At 37.5% G+C, this 12,665-nt stretch overlaps 2 protein-coding genes across 2 annotated transcripts; both read left to right on the top strand.

Moving 5' to 3' along the window:
• Window positions 1–383: 383 nt before the first annotated feature.
• LOC107759486 (ACT domain-containing protein DS12, chloroplastic) lies at window positions 384–3,077 on the top strand. Its single transcript, XM_016577446.2, has 10 exons — window positions 384–733; window positions 1,214–1,271; window positions 1,373–1,498; window positions 1,579–1,673; window positions 1,849–1,933; window positions 2,036–2,095; window positions 2,210–2,265; window positions 2,374–2,479; window positions 2,604–2,672; window positions 2,773–3,077. The coding sequence occupies exons 1-10, from the start codon at window positions 597–599 to the stop codon at window positions 2,833–2,835; spliced, it is 855 nt and encodes a 284-aa protein (XP_016432932.1). The 5' UTR covers window positions 384–596; the 3' UTR covers window positions 2,836–3,077.
• Window positions 3,078–7,571: 4,494 nt separating this feature from the next.
• On the top strand, window positions 7,572–9,053 carry LOC107759487 (uncharacterized). Its single transcript, XM_016577447.2, has 2 exons — window positions 7,572–7,627; window positions 8,789–9,053. Exons 1-2 carry the CDS (start codon window positions 7,572–7,574, stop codon window positions 9,051–9,053), a joined length of 321 nt encoding a protein of 106 aa, XP_016432933.1.
• Window positions 9,054–12,665: the final 3,612 nt, after the last annotated feature.

The following is a 12,665-nucleotide window of genomic DNA, read 5'->3' on the forward strand; positions in this document are numbered from 1 at the left end:
GCCCCAGGTTGGGCGTTAGGCGTGTTTAGGGCGCACGGTCAGGCGCTTGGGGCGTAAGCCTCACAGAACTAGCTCCATACATAAGCCCAGGGCGTTTTGCAAGTGCCCCGTCCAAGGGCGAGTCCCGAACGAGTCCCCGAAATGCCTTTTAAAACACTGATTATTAATGACTTTAAAAATGAAACAAATAATGCGTTACAGTAGATTAAGATAGATTGATAGTATTTTTTACCCAGTTACTGCATATATGAATTAAATCCAAAGATAAAGTGGAGTGATTTGTTAGGCACAGCTTCATAAACAAAGACATAAAGAGGACCACAGAACAAACCTGTCAAGTTGTTGATATAGGAATATATAAATACTATAAAGATAGCTTAGCTGCTTAGGTGGTTTCCCATTAGAGTGGCGGATATTACTAGAACAACTATCAACCTCATAGCTTCATTTTCTTGATTTCATTTTCGTTCCTTCCTCTCTACTACTAATATATTTCACAAATATTCCAAGAAAAAGGATAAAAGTTTCTATTTTGTAGTACAGTGTATCTTCTTGTTTTAAAAAGCTCTTTTCTTTCTTGATATTATTGAACTGAAATGGCTGTCGCTATGCTTTCTTGTGGGATGTGCACTAGTTTAAAAGTTACAGAGAAGCAACCCATGTCAGTTCCAGTTTTTTTCAGTGGCTCATTAGCTTTGAATCCAGTACAGGGACTGTGCATTAACCCCAAGAGGTAAGCTCCTGCCTTTCTACATTTTCGTCTGAATTTGGTTATTTGGTTGCATATTGTTTTGATATAATTTGCATTTCTATAAATGGAATGCATTTTTGTCATCTTAGCTATTTGGTCTTTCTTATCTTTGGTCATGGTGCTTGGCATTAATCGTGGAGTACTATTTGTAATTTTGAAATCTTATTTTCTCCCTAATTTGTATGTTTTATAGTATTACATTTGCGAGGCTGCAACTAATATCTATAACCTAACCACAAGATATGAAATGGAGCTGGATAAATGCTTTACTTTTTGATTGATGTTAAGGAAGTTAAGTCTCTAGTTGGTTTTACCTCAAACACTGGCTAATTTTGTGATCAATCGGTCAATTAGGAAAGGACAATTTTCAGAACTTGATAATATTTGAATTTATCTTCCGATCTCCTCAACTTCATTATTTTAGATAGTCAACAATTGAAATCAACTGCTTTGTCCTGTCAGATTAGCTTTTGCTGGGAGTACAATTATTCCAAAAGCATCCTCAGCTACAGCTCTAGAGGTATCTAACATACTAACTGATTGAAATAATTGTTCCATTTCATTTTTTTTGTTCTGAAATTGAGATATTTGTTTTTTATATTCATGAAACCGGACAAACAGGATGGAAGCTCACAAGTGACTGCTGCAGTTCCAACACCTAAAGTCATAATTGATCTGGATTCAGATCCAGATGCAACGGTCGTTGAGGTTACATTTGGGGATCGCCTTGGAGCGCTTCTTGACACAGTAAGAATCCATTCTCTTATGATTCGAGTGTTAAGTGTTTTTGCTGCCAGTGCTGTCTTGATTTGCCTAATGTATTTCAGATGAATGCACTAAAAAATCTTGGACTGAATGTTGTCAAAGCTAATGTCTGTCTTGATTCATCTGGGAAGCATAACAAATTCGCCATTACAAAAGCGTAAGTTCATCTTGTTGATTCGCTATTCTATTTCTCTTGTACGTGCTTAGTCGTTGCAATCTATCAATCACCAGATATCTGAAAACACCTTCAAATGAATCTTTTGTTATGAGTCTAACGGCTTTAGTTCTCTGGGTGAAATTCTAATTGTTTCACTATTGGGACTTGTTTCTAGTTCGACGGGTAGAAAGGTCGATGATCCAGAGCTGCTTGAAGCAATTCGTTTGACGATCATCAATAATATGATGGAATACCACCCGGTAGAAACTTCAATAAGTTGTTGAGCATCAGTTCCAGTATCTTCTGAGGGATTCATATATAGCTTCTTCTTCTTACTGCATATTATCTTTTGTCTGTTGCAGGAATCTAGCTCCATGTTAGCTATGGGAGAAGCTTTCGGTGTTTTTCAACCGTATCAGAAGGTTACTAATTGCTTCGTTATCTGATGATTCAGAAACCAAGGGTTGATTTACCTAACTGTCATATCAACCATGTAACTTAAATCTTACATAGCTGTTTGTGGTGAAAATTTTCAGATTGACGTGGACATAGCGACCCATATACATGTCTATGACGATGGTCCTGAACGGAGGTAACGTTATATACATCCTTTTATTGGTATTTTATCAGCATAGGCAAATTCATTGACTGCTTCATTACATGAACAAGTTGAAGTGAATAGCAAAATGCCTCTTTGCAGCTTACTCTGTGTAGAGACAGCAGACAGACCTGGATTGATAGTTGATCTTGTCAAGATCATTACTGACATAAACATTGATGTTGAATCTGGAGAATTCGATACTGAGGTAAGAATACTACAGGAGTTTTTCCAAATCATTTACTAATAAACTGTTTAGGTGGTAGTTGTGCCAACTAATAAGTAGCAGCAGCAGTAGCTTAGCAATGAGTCAAAACTTTATCTTGGTGCAGGGATTGCTAGCTAAGGCAAAATTTCATGTCAGCTACAAGGGCAAAGCTCTGATCAAGCCCCTTCAACAGGTAACGGGCGCTACGGTGGAACCAATATGCAACTTGAGTTATTAGACTTTGGTAGTTTGAAGACAATTATTTGACAAATTTCAATCTTAAACCGTTGCAGGTTCTTGCAAATAGCCTGCGTTATTTCTTGAGGAGGCCAACAACAGAGGATGCAAGTTTTTAATACAAAATGCCGAATAAGTTCTTTGTCAATAGGGTTAACCAAGCACTTTCAATTATCATGAACGAAACTTGCTAGTTTTTTTAGCATTGATCCATTCCAAGGTGTACACAGAGAAAATATGCTTGAAATTTGGAATCATAGTTTCAATGTATACTGCAGTAACATTGTAAATTTGCTACCATCTATACGTCAATGATATACGTTTCCAGAAGAGGAAACTGGAAAGAGAAAATTATCAGTTATCGCTCATCATCCCTGCAATTTGAGCTATCAGCTTCATTAACATGAAGATGGAAAGAGACGAAACAATTGTCCTGCCTATCAATTCAGCCGAACTTAATTGAGAGAATATGAACTATTCATATGGCCCTCTAGTAGGCCAACTTCTCCGGACGCCACTGTTTGGGATTACTCTGAGTATGTTCCTCTAATAGGCCCTCGCAACGGGACTTGAGAAGAAACTGGACTTATCTTGTGTAAATATCTATCAATCATGGTTCCTCCTTGACCTTCAATCTGTTGGGATCGAAAATAATAAGGCGTTATGCGGAAGCTAATAAAGCAAATCTTGGGGGTGATATCTGCAATTTAAAGCATTCAATCCAAAATTTTAAGACACAACCAATGAGGAACAAGTGTAATTTTTTAACCATTGCAACTCACAATTAAATTAGTCCAGTGTTGGAGGGGAGTTGGGAGGGTGGTTTAGAGGGACATCGGAAAAATGAATTTTGAGTGGCTGTCATTTTTTCACTCTAGATGAATCGAAGATAAGGCCTGTGAGCTCTTAAATGGAAATGGAGAAATGGTTTTTACCATGTCTCCAGATTACAGTAAAAATCTTTGATCATTTTCTGTGCGGAATTGTTTTAGAAGTAGTAAAAATGGAAGGGGATAATGTGTGGTGGGAGAGGATAAGGACTACAGCGCAGTTAGATGGATAAGAGAATTATTGCACAACCAAGCCTCAAAATGGATATTCAGTTCTGCTGTTGTGGATGCCATATCCAAAAAACTCTTTAATCTTTATTTTTATAATAATAATTTAGAGGATATGCAAAGTTCTTGGAAGAAGCTAATGCTTATATCATCCAGACACCCAATCATTCAATAATTTTCAAATTTGTTTTTGGGCTAAATGAAAGGCGACTTTAAAGTTTAAATCAAAATAGAAAATTACGGTGGTTCAGTATATAAAGAGACTATTTTTGATGATTCAGTCCCATAATAAGTATTTGCCGGTGCTTACCCGTAAAACGATACAGTTGAATATATATATGATTTCTAGATAAGTGAATTAATTTAATCCTGAAATAAATAAATAATTGAAGAGTTACGCAATAGTACTTAACCGTAAGATATAAACGAAACAGCAAAAGCAATAATTCCGGGGATAAGGTTTTCGGGCACAACAAAAAAATCGAGAAATTAGAAGATAAGATTGGATTGAACTTTGTATAAAATATAGTGTAAGTTTGCGAGAAAATTCCTCCCCCATACAATGACAACTGAGTTCACTATTTATAGCTATGAAGAAGGTCCTAGGGTCGTACCCTTCTGAGGGACATTTATGAAGATGTAACGGTGAATATAAATATCAAATTCCTTGTAACGGATAACTCCTCTTGATGCTATGAATATTCTCTGTTGAATGCTACCGAGAGAAGAGCATTTATCACATCTTTATAAGCATTATTCTTCCCGGCGACAAATAAAATAATTGTCTCCGGTCTTCAGTCATCCCCGTCTTACGCTCCACGTATCCCTTTCTCGGACGGTCACATATCATAACATATTTTATCCAATACGCCCGAGCTGAAGCATATGTTTTTTGGACCTTTTTCTTTTTATCCAATGATCTTCGGGTCCACACGTTTGTTGACGATAGGGACATGGAGATATACTAAAATTTAAATACTTCTATTTGGCCAAAATTCTAGTTTCCGCTAATGAAAGCAATTTTATCTTTAAAAATTCTTTTACATTATTATCAGTTTCAATGTTCTTTGGATTACAACTTGGACTGAACATTCATGACTAGACTTGGAAATTGAAATCCTGTTTTCTTAAAGTTGCATTCAATCTTGTCCGTTGATGACAGTCGCAGCCTTTCAGAACGGGCTGAGTAGGGGGTGGTGGGGGTCAATAATGGATGCAAATGTTCATTTTATTTTGGGTTACACTCCAACTTCTTAGTATTATCACTTTCTATATTGCACGTAATTTTTTCTTTAAGCATTTGATAATCGAAATTCAATTGATCCGAAAAGAGACTACACTAAAATGTGCCTATGTCCAAGGAGATTACACTAAATACATTATCGAGATAGAAAAAGAGAGAGAGGAGACTACACGAAATAAGGTGTATTATTAGGTTAGGTCTCGATTTAGTCTCCAAAAGACAAAGTATCGTGTTGGCCAATTCGATGTGTGGTTTAGTTAGTCATCTGATGAGCAGAAAGAGTTAGCGTTAGTAGCCCAAATATTACTATAGGTTATTAGAGAAATATTTAGTCCGTAGATTAATATGGCTCCTAATGTTTGACATCGACAGCTCTAGCGTGTTAATTCCATGTAGGCATGTAACAAAAAGCCTTATTAACCAAACTACCAAATAATTTGAAAGACTAGCTATTTGGACCCATTGCGACTGGGCAAGGTTGAGGAAAAGATTCAATTGAATTATTTTATTTGAAAAATTATACTATGTAATTAATAGAAGGCAAAATGGAACCATACGAACTTAGGATTTTCCCAATTTAGCACCTCAATTTAAAGAATAAGGACTAAAAACATATCCGTCTGAGCGTGTTCTTCAATCACTAGACAAAAATGACATGTCATATACTTAATCTTTTAGAATTTGACATGTGTAATTTATAGGTCTCACTTTTTTAATTCTTAATTTCCAGTTTATCAAACTTTTAACTTAATGTTTTTATTTCTCTTCTCCTCCGTTACAACTGAGACCAGCAAAAAACTCATAAATTAGCAAAAAATTCAATTTGGCTGGAGAATTCACTGGCAATGTCTTTGGCCATCGATGAATAGTTCCCTCTCTGTGTTTGCCTACTCATTATGTTAATTTCTAATCACCATCTCCACGCAAACACCTTATTCCATTTGATTTCAAGCACTTCAATCACCATCTCCGTCGAAACTTCCTTCCCATCAAGCCCATTTGCATAGAGCAAACAAATTAGAAATGGCATTTCACCCCTGCCGCTAATTTTTTTCTTAAAAAAGAAAAAGAGAGGAGCATTGACCATATGGGAAAGCTTCATCCATAAACCGTCTGATGTGAAGAATAAACTCTAAAAATATAAATACTCCAAATACTTAATGTGAAGAAGAGTCTTCTTTTTCGCCAGAACTTCATCACTATCGGAGTAATGACCAGATCAGAGAAATTGATGTGATTTTGTTCTGCCAAAATTCGATTGTGGATTACCTTCTCTCTAGATCCTCATACTCAATTAAAAAAAATTCTAATTGATTTTCAATCGAAAAGAATGAAGAGGGGCTGGGGAGGAAAGGCTGGGGAGAGGGATGGGAGACGAAACGAAAGAACGGGGGAAACGGGGTGGGAACGAAGGAGGTGGGAGGAAGAATGGGGAAAGGGATGCCTTTTTATTCTTTTTTTATCTTTTGTTATTTATTATACATTTTTATTTATTTTAATATTATTTTTTTCTATTAAAACTATTACATTCATGCGCCATGTGATTTGCACGCAGTTTCACCGTGTCAGCAATGTTTCCTCCACGTATGCATGGTCAACCGTCATAGGTATTTATTAGTCCTTATTACGTAAAGTAGAGGTGCTAAATGGGAAACTCATAAGTTCATTTATCGGGTTAACAATCCGATACAATCCGGTACAAGTTTAAGTGGCCAGGAGGTTATTATTTTGATTTTCTTAGCATAAAGAAATTAATAAAATGGCAAAATAATTCAAGATTTGCTTTAGGTCACAAGCTAAAATTTCAAGTGTGTATCTTTTTGAATCCACTACGGCCATGGCATAAGCGTAACTAATCAAACTACCTAATTTGACTTCATACCGCTTAAGTTAATTTTAGCCGATTAAGCAACTGTATATAGGATAAACAGATGGTATATATTATGCCCCATTCAACAAGGGAATAATATCTAATAATCAAGAGGTCACAGTTATGGTAACTTCGCAAATTTAAATTTCAATGACTAGACATTACTACTTTATTAACTATGTGCGCCAAAAACAAAAAATTGAATACAATACTTCTAAATGAGTCGAAACTAAAATAATATGTACAGATTCAAACGAAATCAGTAGTTTCTGTTTAGATTTTATATTTATATTACAAAATTATTAAGTATGTATATTTTTAATTAGAAATCCAGTAAATAGGAGGGGACATTGGTTCCGCTAGCTTGGGAAATAAAGAAAAAGGATATAGTTGCATGGCCTTCAAGTTAATGTTATCTAGTAGTGGAAGTAAGCTTCCATATCCTGTGGAACTAACATTATCTCGTTATGACATAATATGGTCCTTCATTCTTCTATGGTAGGATCCAGAAGCTGACAAATTTTATAAAACAATCCTTACCCTCTTTCTTGGGAAGCTAAATTGTCCATAACCAACCACCCTTATTATATTTTACAAGTACTATAAAAATAGAAAGCCTTGGGCTAGCTGTCACAACACCACCTCAAATCACAGCAAATTAGCCAAGGAAGAAGTGATCACAATATGGCAACTGCAGCAGCTGGTAGAGGAGCACAGTCCATGAACTCTATGTATTTCAAGTAAGGTTATCAAAATTTGAAGTAAAATTTACTCCATCGTATTCTTCTGTCTTTCTTTTTCTTTTTTAAGGCATAGACATATTAACGTACTTTCTCCGTATGATCAAAATGCAATTCTTGGAAATGCATGTTATAGTTTAGACAAAGAAAGAGAAATATATGAGATTGTTCCATTTGGTCGTTGATGTAGATACACCTGCCTAGCCTGTTTTAGTGTATGATCATAATAACAATATCACATATGCAAGTCTTCAAATAAGTGATACAGCGGGTGTACTTGATCACGATATAATGTGAAACCAAATATATTCTGTCCAACCCATCAAAACCAATTTGATGCAAACATCTCACTCTCTTTTCAGATTGAAAATTAAAGATGGCAATAGAATTTAAAGGCCCTATCACTCACTCACTCTGACTTGCTTCTTATCTTTAATTATCTAACTCTATGATTGCTAAAGTTTAGTATGTAGCACCTTCTCTAGAATTTAAAGCAATTAGTGTTTCACCCACAACATTACACTTTTGCCATAAAAAGAAAAGAAATACTGAAATGATTCAGCTACTATTTGTAGAGGTAACACCGATATTCAGATCGGAAGTAGCCTTAGTGGTACGGGTTCAACTTGACCCAGTATTTATGACACATAACGTATATGTTATATATATACGAAACATAATAAAATTTCGATAAATATTGATTTGTTTAAATTTTTTATTATGTAAGGAGTAAGGGAAGGGAAAATGGGGGAGGGAACTACAAGGTTAGAAATTGAACCCTCATAAACAAGGTGAAAGTTCGGTAGCCAATCAATTGAGTTACTAAGATTATATTCAACAAAAATTTGGATAAATATTAGACTTTGAACTCATATTATTTCAAAATAATGGTGAGTACATCATCACCGCTAAGAATTATAAGGTTGAACCTATCAGGTTAAAATTCTGAACTCGTGTCGTCGGTAAAACTAAGAAACATTTCAAAAGCATATGAGATATTTGATTTGACTAATACTGCAACAGTTTTCTTTATCAACAGGAAAATGAAGATAATCAGCTAATCAAGTTCCTGAATTATTATTTTGAAGTTCACTACGTATGACAATCTTTAAGTATAAAAATTAATATATAGACCATTCTTTCTGTGTTCAATACATGCAGGCCTATCCTACGCAAAGCCTATCACAGAAAAAGCACTTCTCCAGACATTATTAGTGATACGGTTAAACTTAATGCGGAGGAAGTGAAGAGCAAAGGTACTGTCATGAAAAATCATAATGATGATAATTGGTGGGTACCTGATGATCGGACTGGAATATTTTACCCAAAGGGTCAAGAGAAAGTTATAGAAGATGTTCCCTCTGCTGCAGGAAAGCGTACTTACGGAGACATTAATTGGTTCTCTAACCATGAAGATTGTCTATAATAAATTCCTATTGATAATGTAAACTAATTTGGTTGTCTAAAATGTTATTCTCGAATTTGTATCCACCCATTGTTGAAGTTGCTTTGTTTTATAAAGAATGTCTTTTTTTTTTACCCCACTTCATTGTCTTGCCTCAAGAAAGAAAGTAAGATTATATAATAATGAAGCTATTTTATTGAACTAAGTTGCAATTAAAAGTTGAAACGAATTTAGAGTTAGTAGGTTTAGAATGACTACGATATTATTACATGTATATATAATTTATTAAATACATGCATATGATTTGAGCCAGAAATAATAGATTCAACTATATCCCTAAAGTTCCTTCCAAATCCATCTTAAAGTAGGGATTAAAGATGTCCAAATTCTACAAGATCGCTTGTGGTGGTGGTATAGGTCAAAATCTGTCTTCAGAATATTTAGTGTAATATGGCATTAAAGAAAGTTATCGGTCGAGTTCGCCCAAGACGCAGCGAGGTCAATGGCCGAGGTGCCGACATGAGCCGTGGTCAAGATATCGATAGAGATCGCAGTCAAGATGTTTACAAGGGTCTAGGTCGAGATTGACTATTAATGATAAGACTTGAAACGACTAATTTGTCAAGATAGAGTACTATAAGAGAATATTCTAGTGGATATTCTCTGCATTTATACTATTAGGGTTTCCTAGGAAAAAGGCCTCATATATATAGAGAGAGGAGACAACAATAGGGGCATGTAATATTCATTCTGATAAGAACACTTTTGAGAAGAAGACTCTCTCTCGCAAAGACACAAAGATTACATTTTTACGAGTATTCTTGTTCATATATTATTCCCGACCTTTGCATCACATCCGATGATTGTTCGTGCGAATCTTGGATCTATCTGTCATTCATCATTGTCGGGCAAAATATTCGTCCCACCCATCCATTATTGGGTGAATCATTCCCTTTATTTTCTTAAATGCCATTTATTGACATTTATTGTTAGTTATATCACCATTAATGTTCTTGCTTTAAGATTATTTTACATTTATTATCACAAACCATATACGGAATCTGTCCCATCTACTATACGTTTTTGTGCTAATATCTAGAGTTATTATCCTTAGTTAGATTTAGCCCCGTACCAAGGTAATCTAATAGTTTAACCGGAGATTATATTTTTTGGTCAAACAATTTGGCACCGTCTGTGGGGACTTTCTAGCTAAGTCTTTTAGTTTATTCTAGATCTACAACCGACACTGATTACTGACGCAAAAAAAAAAAAAAAAAAAAAAAAAAAACCTTCTTCTCTTTGTATGCATAGATCTAACATGGCAGGTAACAGAGAAGAAAGAACAAGAATAATGAGTGACTCTGAATCAGTGGATGAGGACACAACGCCCAACGCCTCCCCCCTAGGTGAGGTGGATCACCCCTTCCCCACTGCAGCATCACAAAATCCCTTGGCAAGACAGCCTCCACATCCATGGGAGAGGAGACACCGCCAGCGATAAAGAAACTCCTTGAGGCCTGGCTGACTGATACACTGACCATCGTCCTCCATAAACCCATTCGGGACGTGGCCGCAGTAAAGGCGAGTACATGTGCCGTACTACCAGTGGACGAGCAACATGATCAGCCTCCTTCTCCACCCACGACGATAGGTGTTACTCACAGTGTTGTTAACAATGTAGGCGACGACGCTCTCACAACCATTCTGAAAAGGATGGAGAAAATGGAAAACGAGAATAAGACACTTCGGGATCAAATGAGAGCCACCAAGAAAGGGTCGATAAAATACCGGGAGCTCCGAAGTTATTGCCGAAGAGAGACGCCAGTCGGTTCGTCGAGCAAACGTACAGTGATAGCGTTGTCCCACATTCCATACCAAAGACCTTTAAAATGCCGCCTTATCTGAAAATATATGATGGCACAACTGAACCCGAGGATCATGTGACCTATTACGTCACCGCTGTGAAAGGTAATGACCTCGCCAAAGAACAAGTATCTTTCATTTTGCTAAAGAAATTCGGCGAAACCCTCACGGGATGTGCATTAACCTGGTACTCACAATTGTAGGCACGTTCCATCGAAACCTATGAGGAAATGGCCGATAACTTTGTGACGGCCCATGCTGGGGCCAAGAAGGCCGAGGCAAGAGTGAATGACATCTTTGCTATCAAGTAGTCCCGGGGAGAATGACTGAGGGACTTTCTCGCCCATTTTAACCGAGTAAGAATGACTTTTCTAAATGTATCAGAAGGAATGGCGGTAACTGCTTTTCAAAACGGGCTGAATAGAAATGGTTCAAGGGCGACAGGAAAATTATTAAGTCGGCTTATAAAATATCCCCCAACAACTTGGGACGAAATACATAATGTGTACTTTGCCGAAGTCCGAGCAGACGAAGACGACCTCAATGGGCTAACTCATTGACTGACCTCAGTACAAGCAGATTCCAGAAAAGATCGGAAAAGTGATATCAGAAGAGATCCAGTGGCCCCACGACCAAACCGGGAATGACACCTCCCATATATCAGAACTACCGTTGTATCCTCATCTCGCCATAAGGAGGGCCCACCCCGATCAATAACAGGGACTCACCGGAATGAGAGAGGTATGCCCCCTTTACTATCCGTTCACAATATTTGCGTGTCACCTACAGAGATCGTCTACACCTTGGAGAAGCTCAGACCAAAGGTAAAGTGGCCACAAAGGATGAGGTCGGACCAGAAAATCAGACACCCTCTGCGAGTTCCATCAAGAGCGAGGACACAAAATTGAAGATTGTATTGCCCTAAGACATGAGGTCGTAAACATGCTGCGACAGGGACACCTCAAAGAATTACTAAGCGATTGGGGAAGGACTAACTTTGCCAGGGGACGCAAACAACACCAAGGGCCGCCGAAGCCGCCATCGCCAACCCGCACCATCCACATGATCATCGGCGATAGAGACGATGCTTCCATCAACAGCGTGAAGTTCACCACGACCCACAAGATCAAACGGTCGATCACCCACGAACGGTATGGTGAACTTGAAGAAAGTATCATCTTCGATAAGTCAAATACCAACGGTTTGGCATTCCCTCAGTATGACGATCTTGTTATTACTTTACGAAATTTAGATACCGACGTAAGATAAATTATGGTAGATGACGGGAGCGGCGCGTGTATTATCCATCCCCGATTACTCACACAAATGAAACTCGAGGACAAGATAGTACCACTCTGCATCACACTAACAGACTTCAATAGTATAGAGATCACACTCCCCGTCCTGGCGGGTGGTGTCACTCTGGAGACCACATTTCACACCATGGACCAGGACACGACATACAACGCCATAATAGGGCGACCATGGATACACTCCATGAGAGCCATACCCTCCAACTTGTACCAAGTCATCAAATTCCCAACTCCATGGAACATATTCATCATACGCGGGGAACAACGCACATCCCAAGAGTGCTATTGCATCGCCCTAGACTGCACGGCCACCCAACAAATAAGAGATAAATAGAAGTAAGCATAGCAATCAACAGGGTCGAGGTCGGTAAGACCTCGACCCCGTTCAGCTAAACGTCAACGACCACAGCAAGAAAGCTTGCATCGGCTGCAAACTCCAAGAATCGGGTACGTTTTG

This window comes from Nicotiana tabacum, chromosome 22 (genome assembly GCF_000715075.1).
Source record: "Nicotiana tabacum cultivar K326 chromosome 22, ASM71507v2, whole genome shotgun sequence".
In the NCBI taxonomy this organism is placed as follows: Eukaryota; Viridiplantae; Streptophyta; class Magnoliopsida; order Solanales; family Solanaceae; genus Nicotiana; species Nicotiana tabacum.